At 43.1% G+C, this 17,779-nt stretch overlaps 1 protein-coding gene across 3 annotated transcripts in view; it reads left to right on the forward strand.

The window, feature by feature from the left end:
- The window catches only part of SORCS1 (sortilin-related VPS10 domain containing receptor 1), a 577,390-nt gene extending 564,614 nt beyond the window's left edge, over positions 1-12,776 (forward strand). Inside the window, exons 25-27 of one of the 3 annotated variants that reach the window (XM_010859387.1) lie at positions 9,169-9,274; positions 9,399-9,559; positions 11,067-12,776. In XM_010859387.1, coding sequence (XP_010857689.1) covers positions 9,169-9,274; positions 9,399-9,559; positions 11,067-11,074 — 275 coding nt within the window. In that variant the 3' untranslated portion in view covers positions 11,075-12,776. Of the gene's footprint in view, positions 1-9,168; positions 9,275-9,398; positions 9,666-11,066 lie in introns of those variants that run through there. The other 2 variants (XM_010859390.1, XM_010859389.1) reach the window with 2 other exon arrangements.
- Positions 12,777-17,779: the final 5,003 nt, after the last annotated feature.

The following is a 17,779-nucleotide window of genomic DNA, read 5'->3' on the forward strand; positions in this document are numbered from 1 at the left end:
GGGAGAAAGCAGCTTAAAAAACGTATTGTTTCTCTTTTGGTAGAAGAGATGAGGGCAGTGAGACTAGAAGTTAATGCCTCAGCAAGCAAAGGGAAACACTACATTTTATTTGAGGACACAGAGCCTTCACTAGATGAATTCATATTAAATGACAACCAACAGCACTTAGGGATTCCGTGCATTTCACAGGAGTTATTTATTGGATAAATAAACTAAACCTTGAGAGATGAGACTTCTGTACAGTGGGACTGGAAAAGCTGGTGCTAACTGGTTCACTCAAAACATTTGGGATAAATAGCTGCCTGTTCTGTGGCTGGAAAATCTCCTTCTAGCTTAGGGTAGGCAATCCCTGCTATTAAACAGTTGTTCTTTTATTCGGCTGTGCATCATAGTTTCGGAGGAAGCTTCATCAAAGTTGAGCTTCCTCAGGCCTCGCTGCGCGTTCCTGGAATCAGAATCCCAGGGATCTTTGGGAATCTGCCTTTGTAACAGGTTCCCCAAGAGATGTTTATGCAGCCAGGCCTTTCACCAGTCTCAGCAGCTGCTCTTACAAGCATTCTGCAGACAGAAATCTATCTGCGTAACAAGGAAAGGTGCTCGTCTATCTCCAGCAATAAATCTGATTTACAACTCAAGGCATCCACTCAAAACAGAGGCATGCATTTAAAAAAAGGAAAAAAGGCCCTTGATATTAAGTGTAGGAAGAAATTAGTAATAAACATTAAAATCTAATTCCTTGACGTATTTGGAGCAAATTTAATTGGCCGAATGAGTAGACGACAGTGGGAGTAAGGGGAAAAAAATGAAACCTGCCTCTGAATGTGGGATAGACTCTATCCATAATCTAGATGGATGGCAAAGGCCAGCCAAGAGCTGTGGCTGTGAAGCAGTTGAAAAATGATTAAAGCGTGAACCAGAATGTTAGTGGCAGAACAGCCATGGGTTTTATGAAAGTTAAACAAGTGATATTATCTCGGTGTTGTTAATGTGCTAGTGTGAATAGAAAATGATATATCCACACCTCTCTGTATTTCTGCACATATTAGAGAATCAGCGTGCTCTTCCACTCTTAGCTTTGTGGTGGGGGTCACTGTTCTTCTGGGGTTTTGGATACTGATTGGTAAAAAAAAAGGTAAAAGCTTAATATTTCTCAAAGCCTCAAATCTCAGGCTGAAATTTTTTAAAATGTAATACCACATAACTGCTCTCAACCCCTCCTATCTGTCTAGCAGTCGCCTTGTTTAAGCTATTATGTTTAGGAAGCCTGTCCTTTGTCAAGGGTATGTGTGGGTTTTTAATAAAACTGTTATCTTGTGTTATCTTAGCCTCCATGGTTGCTGCTGACTGGTTCAATTTCTTTTCAGGTGTAATAAAAAGATATTATCACAGAGATGTTAGAGAATTAATATTTCCCAGCTTCGCTTACTACCTCTGGATATGTTATGAGTCAATGTGGGAGGGGATAAGGTACTCAGAATTTCAGTCTAGGTCAAGATACATCATGAATTCTGCCTAACAGTTTACACTGAGGAAGACCCTTTCACTTGAAGGCAGAATTAGCATGAGTTCAGAAGCTTTAGAAAACACAGTATCACATAAGCCACATTGTTATACATGCAGATGCCCAATTGTGAAGTTGTGGAGCTCAGACCTGTAAAGTGAAATAGATGGTTACAATAACATTTTCCGTTTAGGGATGAAATTAACACTAGTGGAATTCTTCCACAACCAATAAATTTATCTGTCTCTTTAGTCTCTGGTTGCCTTATGGTCTACACGGTTATCATTTACGAGTCTTTGGTGAGTAAAGTCATGCTTGTAATACTTTTCCTTTCTTCTGTTTTTCCTCTCAAATATTTTTTTTTCCTCTACACATAATTAGGTTGTTTCACAGACATGTGGACCCAGTGGTTTTTGACAGTTATTAAGCTGTTATGGTATTATGATAAGTAATAACAGGTGCTGAGATATTAAATATATCCCTTTCCCAAAGGTGACTAAATGACTGTAATACTTTCATAAATATGCCAGGGACCAGCAATGAAGCGGTTCATTAGCTTCGGAAGATTCATAAGCTTTTTTTTTTTCCCTAAGATTTCCTGGATCTATAGAAAGGCATGAATGACTATAGGTTAACTGCCCTGAAGATGTACCCAGAATCTCCTGGGCAGAGAATGGTCAGATGAACAGTTCGGCAACAGTACAATCATATATCAGGTTGGAAATAAGCCACAGTTAGGATGCAGGAGATGCAGTTCCCTTCAGGGAATGCCTTCCAGAGAAAATGGCACAACCAAGGAAGATAGGAGAACACATACACAATACAGAGAATATACCAGAACCTAGGACGAGCTACCTTTTAGGCACTAAGTTTCTTATACCTGCAGGGACCAAGGCTGTCAGGCCATATCTGTTGTGTCTATATAAGATTTAGTAGCATTCCCTTTCATTCTCAAAGTGCCCTGGTTTAGAAAAGAACATTTATGGTCATCTTATTTATACCCAGGCACCCTGTCAGGAGGGACAAAAGTCCATACCAAGAATTGGATAATGTAGAGCCCAACAGTAAGAATTACTAATTGGACGTTCAACCCATTGAAATAAAAGGGTTTTGAAGAGAGAAGGAGTCAGTAAGCTATAGCTGTGTAACAAACCACCCCCAACTTCAGTGGCTTGACGTAGCATTTATGATTGCATATGAGCCTGTGTAGCAGCTTGGTGGCTCTTCTGATTTTGTCTGTACTCACTGTGTGTATGCAGTTAGCTGAGCATTGTTGGGTAGAGAGCTCTGCTGATCTTGGCTGGGCTGCCCCGTGTTGGGGGTCAGCTGGCTGTAGGCTGGCCTGGAATACCCTCAGTTGGGATAATTAAGCTCTGCTGCACGTGGTTTCTCATACCTCAGTGGGCTTCCCTGGGCTTGCTCTAACGTGGCAGTGACAGGATTCCAAGAGAGAAAGCAAAAGTGTGTGAGACCTTGAAACTCACACTGGTACACCATCACTTGTGTTGCATTCTATTGCCAAATCAAGTCCAATGCCAGCCCAGATTCAAGGGGGTGAGGAAAGGAATTTCTCCTTTTGGTAAGAGAAGCTTCAAATTCGAATAGCCTGCTGCTTGGGCACAGAAAGAAGTATAGAGTTGATGCAGTAGTGCGATCAATCTACATGAGGCTGAGCACTCTCCTCAGGGAGATCTGAAATGCTTTTAGGTAGTTTAACTAAAATTAATTTAAAATTCTCCTGGAGTCATAACAGGATAGAGCTACTATTATGATTAGGTTTGGATTTGTTGACTTTGGTGTTCAGGTCACTCAGTCATGTCCGACTCTTTGCAACCCCATGGACTGCAGCACGCCAGGCTTCCCTATCCTTCACTATCCTGGAATTTGTTCAAACTTAGGTCCATTGAGTCAGTGATGCCATCCAACTATCTCATTGTCCCCTTCTCCCGCCTTCAATCTTTTTCAGCCTCAGGGTCTTTTCAAATGAGTCAGGTCTTTGCATCAGGTGGCCAAAGTATTGGAGCTTCAGATTCAGCATCAGTTCTTCCAATGAATATTCAGGATAGATTTCTTTTAGGGTTGACTGGTTTGATCTCCTTGTAGTCCAAGGTACTCTGAAGAGTCTTCTCCAGCACCACAGTTCAAAAGCATCAATTCTTCAGTGCCCAGCTTTCTTTATGGTCCAACTCTCACATCCGTACATGACCACTGGAAAAACCATAGCTTTGACTAGATGGATCTTTGTTGGCAAAGTAATGTCTTTGCTTTTTAATACTGTATCTAGGTTTGTCATAGCTTTTCTTCCAAGGAGTAAGAGTCTTTTAATTTCATGGCTGAAGTCACCATCTGCAGTGATTTTGGAGCCCAAGAAAATAAAGTCTGTCACTGTTTCCATTGTTTCCCCATCTATTTGCCATGAAGTGATGGGACTGGATGCCATGATCTTAGTTTTTTGAATGTTGAGTTTAAAGTTAGCGTTTTCATTCTCCTCTTTTACCTTCATCAAGAGGCTCTTTAATTCCTCTTCACTTTCTGCCATTAGGGTGATGTCCTTTGCATATATGAAGTTATTGATATTTCCCCTGTCAATGTCAATTCCAGCTTGTACTTCATCCTGCCCGGCATTTCTCATGATGTACTATGCAAAGAAGTTAAATATCCAGGGTGACAATATACAGCCTTGACATATTCCTTTCCCGATTTCCAACCAGTCCATTGTTCCATATCTGGCCCTAACTATTGCTTCTTGACCTGCATAGAGGTTTCTCAGGAGGCAGGTAAGATGGTCTGGTATCCCCATCTCTTGAAGAATTTTCCACAGTTTGTTGTGATCCACACAGTCAAAGGCTTTAGTGTAGTCAATGAAGCAGAAATAGATGTTTTTCTGGAATTCTCTGGCTTTTTCTGTGATCCAGTGGATCTTGGTAATTTGATCTCTGGATTTTTCTAAATCCACCTTGTACATCTGAAAGTTCTTGGTTTAAACTACCACTCAATTGCACTCAGTTCACATGCTAGCAAGGTAATACTCAAAATCCTCCAGGCTAGACTTCAACTGTATGTGACCTGAGAACTTCCAGGTTTGGATTTGAACTGGAAGGAAGGGCTGTTAGACAAATGAGGGTGCTCTGTCGTAAGGTTCCGTAAACCCTTCCTGTGATCTAGATAAACTTTCTCTGTTTCAGTCCCATACAAGTTTAATTTCTGAAAAAGAGATTTCAGACCACATGTATTTTGTGATATTCAAGGCATGTAAGTAAAGGCTGGCTTAGGTCTGCTTTAGAGGCAAGAGAGGAAAAATCAATCAAAGTTTGGCGAACCTGAACTTGCTTTTGTAACTTCTTGACAGCACTAACTTCTGGATCAGAAATGCAATATGAGTTCAAAGTTCCAGGATCATAGAGCAGGTAGATTTCCCAGAAAGTCCCTTTGGTAGAATGAGTATCAGTACAGACCACAGTAAGGATATTTGCGGAGCTTCTCCAGGGTGATGCTGCCATGTTGTTGACTTTCAAACTGGAAAATAACCTAAAGGGGCAAGGCTGCAGCCAAGGGGATTAGTGATGCTCTGGATGAAGCATTCCCTAAAGCGTGTTCTGTGGACCCAGGTCGGCAAAGGGCATGTGCCCCAACGACTTTATGAACCCCTGTGATGAAGTCATGTGAGTTTCCTTCCTGTAGGACTGCTGCGAGCTTTCATATACTGAATCTCCAAGATGGGGAATGTCATATATACAGTTTCCCTAAATTATCTGGCCATGAACTCTAGTTATCTTTCAGGGCTTGTCCTCTATAGAGTACACTTTTAGAAATAGAAGAGCAATGATATAATGGTTTTAAAGTCATTGGGCATGTACCATCTGCCAGACACCATGTTAGCACTTTATAAATTCCATCTTATTTTATTCTCACAGCTTTCTAAAATAGGCACTAGTTTTATCTCCATTTTGCAGATGAGGAAACCGAGGTTAAGTTTAAGTCATTTAGTGTGTCGGCAAGTGGCCAAGTAAGAATCTGATTTCAAACAGGGACCATATCAGTTATTTCACCCTAAACTTAAGTTTCTGAGTTCGCTCTCCTCTCATATACTCAAGCCTCAAGCTGTGCCCTTACTTACCACTCACTGTGTATGGATCACTTTTCACAAGAATTCTTGTTATTCCTGTAAGCATCGCTATTATCATAATCAGTCCGGGTCCTCATGAATAGAATGTAATAATTCAGTGCATTTCTGCAGGATTGTAGAAACGACATGTACCAGCATCAGCCTTAGAACTGTCAAGTCACATGCTGTAATGCTATGTCCATGCTTTATGGTGTGTGTCAACTGTGGCAAATAAACCACTCAGCATTTGCCCCTTCTACCTTGTTTAGGCTGTAATTGGAGAGGGATTAATTTATGCTTATTGCAGACAGTAAGCTAAAGCTCATTTATCATGAGTGTTCATTCCTCAGCAAAACACATACAAACCCACCTAGTAATGTTGGGCAAACTGTGACACGCATCTGAGGTTGTGTGGAGTAGCAATAGTCCTGTTTACCTTCAGACACAGATCGGCAAGCAGGAGTCGCCACGAAACACAGAGGGCAGCAGTACTCAACCTCTCACTGCTGCTGCCTGCTTCCTGCCGCTGAGCAGTGACTCGCGATGCAAAGATGGCCGGGGGAGTGCATACATTTTAGACCTCGGGATACAGAAGCTCATTTTCCCAAAATAATGTGCGAATTTCTTAACATTGTTAATGCCGCCTACTTGTAAATGATGATTTGAGTGGGAATCATTTAGATTTGAAAGATTTCAGCTTGTGATGGGGAGATAGAGGAGGAGGAAGGGGAGAGAAGGGACACAGAGTCCATTTGTGTGTTTGCTTTCTGTGTCAGTGAGAACCTGGCTGCAGTAATTTCTTCACTTTAGTTTTACATTTATTTCAAATGCCAGCCCTTTCAAGCAGCCTTAGTATTCTTCCTGGTTTCTTCATAATACTGATGTTCTGCTTGTTCTGAAAGGGCATTCAGCTGGGAATCAGAGGTTCAGCTAATACAGGTACTTGCCTTTACTCATCCTTATATTCCACAGCTTCTCCCTGGGCCTCCCTTAATTCCCTGTCAAATGTGGGGTTTGCATTAGAAGATTGCCTTTAATTGCTTTCCAGTATTATTTCCAAAAGTGTTAGGATGGTATTGTGATAATGTCCAGAGAGAAATAGAGTGAAACTTTTATCTTTTAGAGTTACAGATGAAATTATATAATAGCTGAGATTTGTTTCAACATAACCCAGTGTTGGGGTTGTGGGCACTGGACAGGGTAGAAATAAAATAACATTGTCTTTGGGTTGATGGTTATTGAAGAGTGATGGATGCATGAGGGTTCATTCTCTATGTACACTTATCACTGATAAATTGTTGTTTAGTTGCTAGGGTGTATCTGACTCTTTTACAACCCTGCCGGGCTCTCTGTCTGTGCAGTTTCCCAGGCAAGAATGCTGGAGTGGGTTGCCATTTCCTTCTCCAGGGTATCTTCCTGACCCGGGGACTGAACCCATGTCTCCTGCACTGGCAGGCAGATTCTTTAACACTGAGCCACCAGGGAAGCCCACCACCCATAAATACACTCAGGCCTATGTATGTGCATATACATGTTATCAGAGTTTAAGAGTGTATGACCTAGGATTCTAATTGGTCTTTTGAAAACATAAGAATACTTTGACCTTGTCACTTGTTAATTTGCTTCATGTGCTTTACTTTTAGCCTTTAGCCCCATTCTCAGAAATATCTTTTAAAATTCCAGATATCTCCTGCTGAAATTAGCCCAGGGTTGAAGTATATAGAAAAGTGTGCATGTGTGTGTATATGTGTGTTTGTGAGAGAGAGAGATAAGAGGGACTTTAAGTCTTGGTTCTTCCACTTACTCATCCTGAGTCCTTTGGAGCGACACTAACCAGGGAGGCCGTCACGGTTCCTGTCTGTTCAGTGGGGATCACTACCCTTCCCTCCACAGTGAAAGTCAGTTGCGGTAATGTCTATGACAGATGGAAGGTGTTCTTTACCCACTGACCTTCTACCCATCGTGATGTGAGTGCTCAAGTATTCCCGGACCCCTTTGCACTGCGTTTGCCTAAGTAAATGGAAGAGACCTTTATTTTTCAGTTTCGAGCCCAAAGCGCGTTTGCCTTGGGTGTTCTGTTCAGTGAACCCATCCTGTCTCCTTACACACACTTCACAGCTTAAATGCTGCTTGACTTAGGGAGGAGAATCAGAGATGTAGCTTCATTTTAGCCCTTCCTAAAAGCTAATTCTACTAAAACAATAAACCTGTTTTCTGAGAAAGAGGGCTTGGTTTGTATTTTTCGCCAAAACTGGTATATGGAATTTCCAGTCATAGTTACTGCACGCCTGGGATGTAATCGTTGAATCACCAGACGGAGCAGAAGCAGCCTTGGGTCTTGTTTGAAACCATCAGCATTGCAGACACCTATCCTGAAGTTTTGTATCTGGGTGACCATAACACTGTGCTCTTGGCTCTCAACAGAAAAGAGCCACAGAAAACGGTGCTTAAAGGTCACCTGCATTCCTGGATATTGGGCTTTGCTTAAACTGACGGAAGGTAAAGGTCAGTGTCCAGGCTTCTAAGGGGTATGCGTGGTTTGCCTTTTATGCTGGAGCTATGCTATGTTTGCAAAATGTCAGTGTTCGAGAGGGTGAAAATTAGTTGCTAAGTCATTAAAGTAGAGCAGGCTGACCCTGGGCTAGAGGAGGGGGGTTTGCAGGTGGAGAGAGATGCTCCCCAGAGCCACACTCTAGGAGTGAGGTCAGGGAGGGAGAATCTTTCATGGATGCCAAGGCATCTGTTCAGTCCAAGAGGAGGACTCACTGTCTCTGAGAGACTGGCGCCTCCTGGCACGAGCTGTCTGGACTTTGGCAAGTTGCAGAGACGATGCCGGATTTCACATCTTTCCTCCCACATCAGAGCAGCTGCCCTCGTAAAATATTCACTTAGCCATCAGTTTCCTATGTGTAAAAAATATAAGCAACCAGTTCTCTCACATGACAACTGCTGGGATAGGAGTGAGAGGGGTTGGATAATTCATGAATGTATTCCTGCTGGTAGTGTTTTTGGTTTTCTGCATTACTTGGGGGGGAAGCTTGCATTCAGAATATAGACAAATTTAATAGTCATATTATAAATATTGATTCAAAGCAATAATAGCAGTAGCAATAAAAGCTAAGACTCATAAAGGGCTTACTATGTGCCTAGCAATGTTATCCATGCTTTATGTACATCGATTGATTTAATTCTCACAAAAACCCAATGAGACATGTACTTTTATTTTCAGCTCCCCCGATCAGGCATGGGAAGGTGAAGTAACTTGCCCAGCAACTAATAACCAGCCTGTGGTAGGGCAGGCCTTGGACCTAAGCAGGCCGGCTCCACAGTCTGTGCTTAAAATCGTTCCACTGTACTTCTTGAACAGGCCAGTTGGAGCGTTCTGGGGCCTGGGACAGGCTCAGATGCACCCACGTGTCCGGCCATGTGAGGTACATTGTGTGTGCACCTCTCACGCGGCACTGCGGGATGCACCGTGCCTCCGTGTGAACACCCCAAGCCTGTCACAGAGTCACGCCCACCCTCCTGCCCGCCGGTGACCGTGCCTTGCTTTTCTCCCCAGCTCCGCTGGTGGATCTCACTCCAACCCACAGTGGCTCTGCCATGCTGATGCTGCTGTCCGTGGTGTTTGTGGGGCTGGCGGTGTTCGTCATCTACAAGTTCAAAAGGTGGGTGTCCCCCTCCACAATCTCCCTCCTTCCCTCCTCCTTCTCCCCGACAGGTTCAGAAGCCTTTGTGGCCGTGATGTACACGTCCCGTGCACAGCAGTGATGGTTTCTGTTAATGTTTTAGGAAGATCCCGGGGATTAATGTTTATGCCCAGATGCAGAATGAAAAAGAACAAGAGATGGTCAGTCGAGTCAGTCACCCTGAAAGCAGGCCCTATGTCCCTCAGACTGAACTCAGGCGGCCTGGCCAGCTGATAGATGAGAAGGTGGAGTCCCAGCTCATAGGTAAATGATTCCTGGTAGCCCTCAGCTCTTCAGCCTGAGTAGTCAATGGCTGGCTCTCTCTCTAACCCTTCTCTGGCTTGACATAACCACTTTCTATGCTCTAACATCCCTGAGAGAAACAGCTAAGATGCCTCTTTCCCCGCTTCCTTCCTTTATAAAAGAGAGAGAGAGAGAAAAAAAAAAGTTTTCTCGCTCTTATCTAGTTTTTTCTCTTCTGAGTTTATTCCTTTTTTGCAAAAACGCTTGCTGAAACACTGGGCTTCAAGTGTTCATGGGCAAAGAGCAGAGTATGTGCTCTAACAGTATATGAGAAGGACAGAGCTCAGAGGCTAGAGCTGCTGATCCTAGAGGGCTGGGAAGGTTTTGGGAGCCAGGGTTTATAATGACCAGAGCAAGCCATGGCACCCCCACCTGGAGACAGTTCCAAGGATGGCAGACTGCTCCAGAACACAAGTAGAAGAAAGACTGATCACCCTGTTTTGTTTTTTTTTTTTAATCTAGCTTTAATCTAAAATTGTCCCCCAGGAAACATGGAACCTAAGAATTCTGAGGACAAGAGCCATCAAGTTGGCAGGACATGTCAGGAGTGAAGTTTCCTGGAGAGAGCACTGGAGGGTTAGATTGTCCTAGAGCAGCTGGCAGATTTCTTCCTCCTTTTCACCTGTGCCCTACCAGAAGTCTTAAAGTGGATTTCAACATAATTCAGTAGGGCTCATGCTGCCTGGAAAGAAACCATGGGAATCCAACAGCTAGGTGTAGAAAGTCTCAGGGTAATTGCTATATTCTACTATTTATTGTAGAGGAAATTTCCCAGGAAATTAGGTAAATCCGTGAAGCCACCATTGTGATCCATTTCTCTCCTAGTCTCCTCCTGTGTGGTGGCCATAGAGTTGAAGCTGTAAATGTTCCCATTTAGACCCTGCATTGCTGATTCTGATGGATACATTGTTATATAAGCATTCATGCTTTACTTCAATGTGATAATGCCAAACCACCTAGAAGGTCCTTAGCTAGGACTGTTAATCTGAAACCTGGAAAAGAAAGAGAAAAAAGCGCTTAGAGGGAAACAGCATCCTCTCTTTAAACTAGTCTGGGAAAGTTCTGTGCCTATATTAAGGGGAAATTTAAATGTGCTGCCTGGCTTGTATGGGAGGTAATGATAAAACAGCCCCCACATCTGGTGTCCAGTTTTCACAGCATGCTTCCTTTTATTTGAGGAGACAAGGTGATAAATGAGTAATTGCTTTGGGTTAAAAAGAAAAAGGTTTTTTGGTCTTCAAGTCCAGAGAAGTTCACCCTATTTATTTCTAAAGCTTCTAAGTGCATTTTTGTGGGTCGTTTGGTTTTCAATCCCATTTCCACCAGGTGTGAAGCATAGGCAGTGTTTGCTTTATTAAAGTAGCAGCCCCTCCTTCACCAGGAACAGCTCCCAGCGCGTTGCAACGTGTCTGACACCTTTCCATTTCCAGTGTCATTAAATGAGTAAGTGTTACACGTTTTCTCTTAGGAGAGTAGCTTTACCCTCCCCTCCCTCCCCTTCTACTCAACCTGGTGACTCATCTCTCCGATTGCAAAGAGCAAGACACGCCACTCCACCTTCAACGCCAAAGCGGGGATCGGCTGGGGCTCAATTTGCCATTTAAGGAAAACCCCCAAAGGCTACAGGCGACCTGCTGATCAGGAAAGAATTTCGCTCTTGTCAAGTGCATCCTTCTCCATGACCACTAACTTTGTGTTTTGTTTTGTTTTTTTCCCTTTGTTGTTCTGTTTCCTATCTTGCCAGGAAGTATTTCCATAGTTGCTGAGAATCAAAGCACAAAAGAAATCCCTACCTATGTAAATGTTTGACTGGAGGACGCCAGTAAAAACAAAAACAGACAAATAAAATAAAAACAGTCAAAATCCAAACAGACAAACAAACACTCACTGCATCGGGACTTTTTAATTCTTCAGACACAACAAGGGTTTTTAGCTTTAAGCCTGTGCATGTGGACAGTACCTTGAGAACATGCTTGGAGGGGCAGTGTACAGGTGCTCTATTTTAATGGAAAAAACACTCCCCTCCCCCTTTCTTCTTCTCTCTCTTTTTTCTGATCGGTCGTGTTTGTAGAAAATTCCTAACATATATAGGCCAAGGAGATCTGCATGTATTTTTGGAAATATTCTTGGCTCTAGATTTAACAGCTCTTTTAGCACTATAGGCTGATGGGTGGATTAGCCACCCCGGCTCTTTTCACAAGACGCAAAGACATGCACAGGAGTTCAAAACCCTGAGCTGTTTCTCTGCTCCACTTTCCTTGTTGCTATTTTCCCCTTCTAAGTTATCTTGGGGAGCTCTGTTGGCTGACAGCGGTCACAAGGTGGCCTTCTCCATTCTGAGTGGCCATAGGGACAAAGAAGCAACTTCAGGCTCCATGGATGCAGGCAGAATAGGGAAGGAAGGAAGGAAGGAAGGCAGGCAGGGGGCAAGTGTGTCAAAAGTGGACCTGGGTTTCCCGTTTCCCCTTCCAATCATGACGACCTCTCCTCTAGCTTTCCCTACTCCTGCCCTGTGTAGGAAACAGAATCCCAGTTTACCCGCATTCTGTCCTTCCCGTTTGTCTGCTCTCCACGTGTGGTCACGATCTGTCGATGCCTTTGTATCTCTTCCTTCCAGTCCCCAACTTACCCTACAACAGCTCCTGCCTTTTCTTCCCAAACACGTTGCTAGATTCTGGACTTTCATCCTGATGTTCCTTAAGAACTGACCTCGCCTCTGCCAACCCTGCCTCCACCACCCAAAGTTTCTGATGTCTGTGTCAGCTTTGCACATGTCCACGCATGCAGCCTCCATATGCATCCTGCCCTGCAGGGTCAGCTTCATGGTTTGTTTGTTTGTTTTTTTTGTCTCCTCCTGTAGAACCTGCCTTTTCTAAGTATCCTTGCCTTTCCCCACCTGGAAACACATAATGTGTGTGAAAGAGTTGAGAGATGCAAAGCAAGTCAAACCTGGCCCATGTATCTTAGAAAAGAAAGTGTTCGAATGAATGGTGGTTTTTCCTCACAGCTTAACAAATATCTCCTGCAGTCAGATTCCAGAAGATTCTTGTGAGAAATGTTCTGCATGTGTTACTGTGTGGCAGGGCAATTTCCTCCTGTGATGGTTGCTATTACCCAGTATTTCTTCTTTTACAGTAGAGTGAAATTATTTGTAAAATAAAACCGATGTTAAACAGAAGAAGAACCTAGTTAATGGATTTAATGTTTAAGAGTGTCAAAAAGTCTAAGAATATATGGAGGTCTTGCCATATTGGGATGGGATTGTGATTATGTTGGATGACCCTAGACTTCTACATGTGTGCTCTCTGCTCTGTGAGTCTCATAGTATCAGCAAAGGACAATTTAATAAGTGTAAAGGGTGGAGTGAGCAGACTCAGGCAGATTGGCTCAACACAGGAAGAAATCCCCGTTCTCCCAGGGCCAGCAGCCTTTGGAGTATTATGGATTGGATAAAGCCCACTCTAAAATATAAGAGAAAGGACAATGGCAGTGTCCTAGAGATCCTGATGACCCCTGCCTTTGTGTAGCTCAAGTAGGGAGGAGTAGCAAATCTTCATTCAGAAGTTAATCAAGCAGAAGTGTTGATGGTTGAAGATGCTTGGTATGAATCTGGGAAACAGATTGTGCCTGAGGCCGCCATCTATTTGTAGAACTCAATTGATCCCCAACCTGCCAGGCTTCCTATCCCATAGGAAACATTTTCACTGATCCTCTTCGATTGGAGCCTCCCAAATTTAATCTGGAAGACCGTGTTTGGAAACCAAAAGAGGCTCATTCACAACAGAACAGGGAGTCATCAGAGTTGCAGTTCAATTAATTTTAATTGGAAAACTGAAAAAGGGAATAATACTCAATCTAGCACAGTGCCTTGCTTAGAATAGGTATTAAGAAAATTAATGTTGGAAGAATTAGTGTTGGAAGAATAAATGAATACACGAGAAGACATAGAGAAGAATGGGATTGTAAGTCCTCATCTAAAACAGAGGTGGAGATGAGATGACTGGCATTTTGGGAAGTGATCACAGATGGCCAGTTCTAGATTCAGCATCTCCAAGGTCCTCATGTTCCTCTCCTTAGAGCTCCCTCCCACCTAGAGGAGACTGGTGAGGCAAAGTATTTTGCTCAGAGGGGATCTTATTGTTCATATGATCTAGCTCCATGGTTCTCAAAGTGTGGTACCCAGAGACCAGCAGTATCAGCATCACCTCAGACTTGTTAGAAATCCAGATTTTATGTCCCCTTAACATCAGACCTACTGAATTAGAAACTGCAGAGTTGGGGCCCAGAAGATGGTTTTTACAAGCTCTTCAAGTGGTTCTGAAATACTCTAAAGTTTGAGAACCATCATGGGAGGCCACACCAGCTCAATCCCGAAGAGAAGGTAGTGATGAGAGCCTGCCAATGGGAGGGACCCAAGTGCCTACCTACTCACTAACAGCAGGTACAAACACACTGAGGAGTTTGGTGGGCTCAAGGCCAGAGGAATGGGTGGGGAGGGATGGATGGGAAAGGCAAGATTCAGGGCAAACTGCGAATCTGATGTTGAAACATTTTCCAAAATCCCGGAGGGCAAACTGTGCATGCTCCACTCTGAACTGCCCAACCCAGGTTTCCTCCTTTGCCTTATTTTTAATTGGATTCATCTCCAAAATGCAGAGTTTGCTTTGCTTTTTTTCAGAAGTTCCAAACAGCAACTTTGAGAGCAATGGGGTGCTTGGCAGCTGTTCTGTGTTTTCCAGGATTCCAACTGAGCATTGAAATTCCCTCATTTGCCAACTTATTTTTATAGGAAGCCAATTAAAAAAAAAAAAAAAAAGAAAGTTTTCTTATAGTATTGGAACTACTTCTAATTTTAAAATGACTTTTTTGATGTATTTTTTGTTAAATACTATGTAGTGTAATGTATAATTGCTCTTGTTTATTGCTTTTACAATCATATTTATTAAACGGATAATGTCTCTAAAATCTATGCCTCAAGGTATTTCTTTTATTCCAAACCTCGGTGTTCAGTCCAGATATAGAAGCGCTAAATCTATAGGGTTTCATAAAGGCTAAATGCATGAGAGTTTAGGAAGCACCACAGGTTTGAGGGCTTTGCGTTTGGGGGGCTTTGGATTTTGCTGTTGAAGTAGGATATATAGTCTACTGCCTGAATGCTACCCGCATTTCAGTTGACTGTATAATGTCTGTTGGTTTACTATTGCTTTCTTCTATGTAAAAATCACCCTAAGCTGGTTACATTGGAATGAGTACCATTCTTACTTTTTGTTCCTTTAAAATGAGAAATTATTGACATGGAACAAATTCATTCAAATTTGTTCAGAAGCTTGTAGTTACTGAAGGACCAAACCTGCATGGAATGGACTGAAACGTGGGGAGAGGGAAGGGCTCAAATGCTAGAGTAATTATGGCTTTGCTACAGGAATCAGGACAATGGAGTTTTCCTCCCACCTCCAGCAGCTGTGTGACCTTGAGCAGAGCTTTAGTGTCCTCATGTGGATAATTTGAGGGAAAAGGACACCTCCCAGAACTGTATTCTGAGTGGGCGAGTCCTGTCCAAGAGTTCCAAATAGCTGACTTAAACTTGGTGGAAAATAAAGAAGTGGACTGGATCCAAATCCTTTTGGCCCTGCGGCGTGTTTTCTCTGTCAACGATTTGTACTTGTGTTTCGCTGAAACATTTGTGCAGACACAAAGCCCTCCAAAGCCTTTTCGAAGACCTGCCAGGCTCAGGATGGCATTGCCTCATTAGAACGGTCTCAGCATGTATGGGAATTTCTGTTGTTTTTCAGGTTAGCTTTCACCTTTCCTTTAACACAGACTAAACTTTCCTTCTGATCCCTCATTGTTTTCCAGGCCTATACTGTTTTTCTCCATCAGCAGCAACTTAGCTCCTGTGTCACTGAGGGTGAAAGTGAAAGTCGCTCAGTCATGTCCGACTCTTTGTGACCCCATGGACAGTCCATGGAATTCTCCAGGCCAGAATACTGGAGTGGGTAGCCTTTCCCTTCTCCAGGGGATCTTCTCAACCCAGGGATTGAACCCAGGTCTCCCGCATTGCAGGCAGATTCTTTACCCGCTGAGCTAGAATTCATAGTGTGTCACTGAGGGTACAGCCAGTCAAACAAAAGTCATCCCTGGAGATTTCAGACAGAGAGGATTTAATACAGGAAATTTGTTGCTTGTGTAACTGAAGAGCCAGGATGCCAAATAGGGGAAGGTGAAGCAACTCCAAGATAAACATCAACAGGGAGCCTCTATCTTCCCTGGGCTGGAAAGACAAAGAGATCCTCAGAGCCCGGGACCCAGGACCACCAGATGGAAGCTGAAGTCATGGAGGACGTGTCTGGAAGAAACTGCAGCCACGGAGGAGACACAGCCTTTGCCAGCACTGCGGCCCCAGCAGAGGGGAGGGAGTGGGGGAGCTTGCCCTAGGCCTCCCGTCTCCCGCCAGTGTTTCCCACTAGCTCAACCCAGCCACACACAAGGCAGTGGGCAGTGGAGGCTGGAAAATAGATTTCTGAGTTACTAAGTAGAAAAGGGAGGAGTGGGAAGTGGACTTGAGAAACACAGATGGATAATTGGCACAGCGCTTGTTTCAAGTTCTGCCCACTTCAACAAATCTCCTTCCACCCAAAGGTGCTTACTAAATAGTCAGTGCTCCTTTCTCTGTGCCGTTCTTTCACGTATTAGCCTTTAAAAGACACATATTTAAAATGTGGCATTATGTTTATGTATGTCCTTTTATACCTTTCTCACCAAGTTCTATGCTCATTTAGGGGAGAATCTTCTATTTCTCACTTCAGCCCTTCAGCCTGTAGCTGACAGCACTGCACATCACCATTAGGGGGCACTAGATAAATGTTTGCTGAAACAGCCTTGGAATTTTTCAGTTTGGTGTTGCACGTCCATTTCATGTAGCAAAGACCTCTGAGATGCCCTCCTGGGTCAGACTCCCCTACCCAGATAGCACCTCCAATTACACGTTCAGTTGGTGTTTGTCAAGCATCAACAATCCTTGCCCTTCGTCTCTGATACCACTCAAGCTGTTGTATTCAGGGAGCTATCCTTACGTATTTAAGAGAAATAATTGCAGTTTAGGGAAAAAAAAACAAAACAAAACACCTCCCTAGAATGTGGCATGAAAAAAAAAGGCCTAAGTCTGGTTTCTGAACCCTTATGTAATTTGTTTTCTATTTCTTAGGGGTTAATAGTATTTTGGAAAAGTGTTAGGCTCCCTCTTTCACAATGGGGGCATCCCAAATTAATTCCAGATGATCATATGTAAGGAAATAGCTGTTATAATTTTCATGTTAAACACACAAAAAAGGATCTTTGGTTTACAAAATACAACTAATCATTAATCCATTGTGGTGCAGACTTTTTAAGTAGTTATAATACAGCTGTGAACAAAGCTGATAATATGTCTGCCTTCATGGGGATATATTCTAACAGGGGCAAATAAGAAAAATTAATATAACATGTATGATGCTATCCTCTATATAATTTAGAGAGATTTATAAGTAAATAAACAGGGAGCAGAGTGACTGGGGATGGGAGAGGAGGAAGTTGGTCCCCAGCTTCTCTGAGATCTGAAAGCTGAAAAGGAACTAGTCATTCAGAGAGATATACAATGGTCGTTAAATGGTTAAGAAATACACAAATATAACACTTATCTTAAAGAGGACCTGACATTTGCTTGTGAAAGTGGTCACTGGAGTACTGATAGCTTGTGGTATTTTAAAGGTGTAGAAGGAGTGATCAGAAATCCAGTAGAAGATTGTGCTGCCAAATGGATGGCACGACTCTTAACACAAGAGGCAGATGGAGGCCGCGGGTAGGTGTGTATATGTTAAACGCAGTTTGGATATACTGATAAAAGGAAGAAGTCTCACTTGACAGCAAAGGGGAAAGGTAAGAAATACACCAGTTCTCCTTTCCTCCCCCTCAGCATTAGCCTAAGGACTTCTGCTGTGGAGACCGGCAGCCACCTCACCCTGCAGACCTTAGAACATCACCCACTTTCTAGCAGCCACAACCGATATTTAGAAATATGATTTTGGCCCCAAGAATGTTTAGTTGTGGTCAAAACTCTTTGTTAAAGAAGATGATAGTATGAAAAAGTATGATTGTTGCTGTTGTTTAGTCTTTCAGTCATGTCCAACTCTTTGTGACCCCATG

The sequence above is a fragment of the Bison bison genome, unplaced genomic scaffold, assembly GCF_000754665.1.
Source record: "Bison bison bison isolate TAMUID 2011002044 unplaced genomic scaffold, Bison_UMD1.0 scf7180017864456, whole genome shotgun sequence".
Taxonomy (NCBI): Eukaryota; Metazoa; Chordata; class Mammalia; order Artiodactyla; family Bovidae; genus Bison; species Bison bison.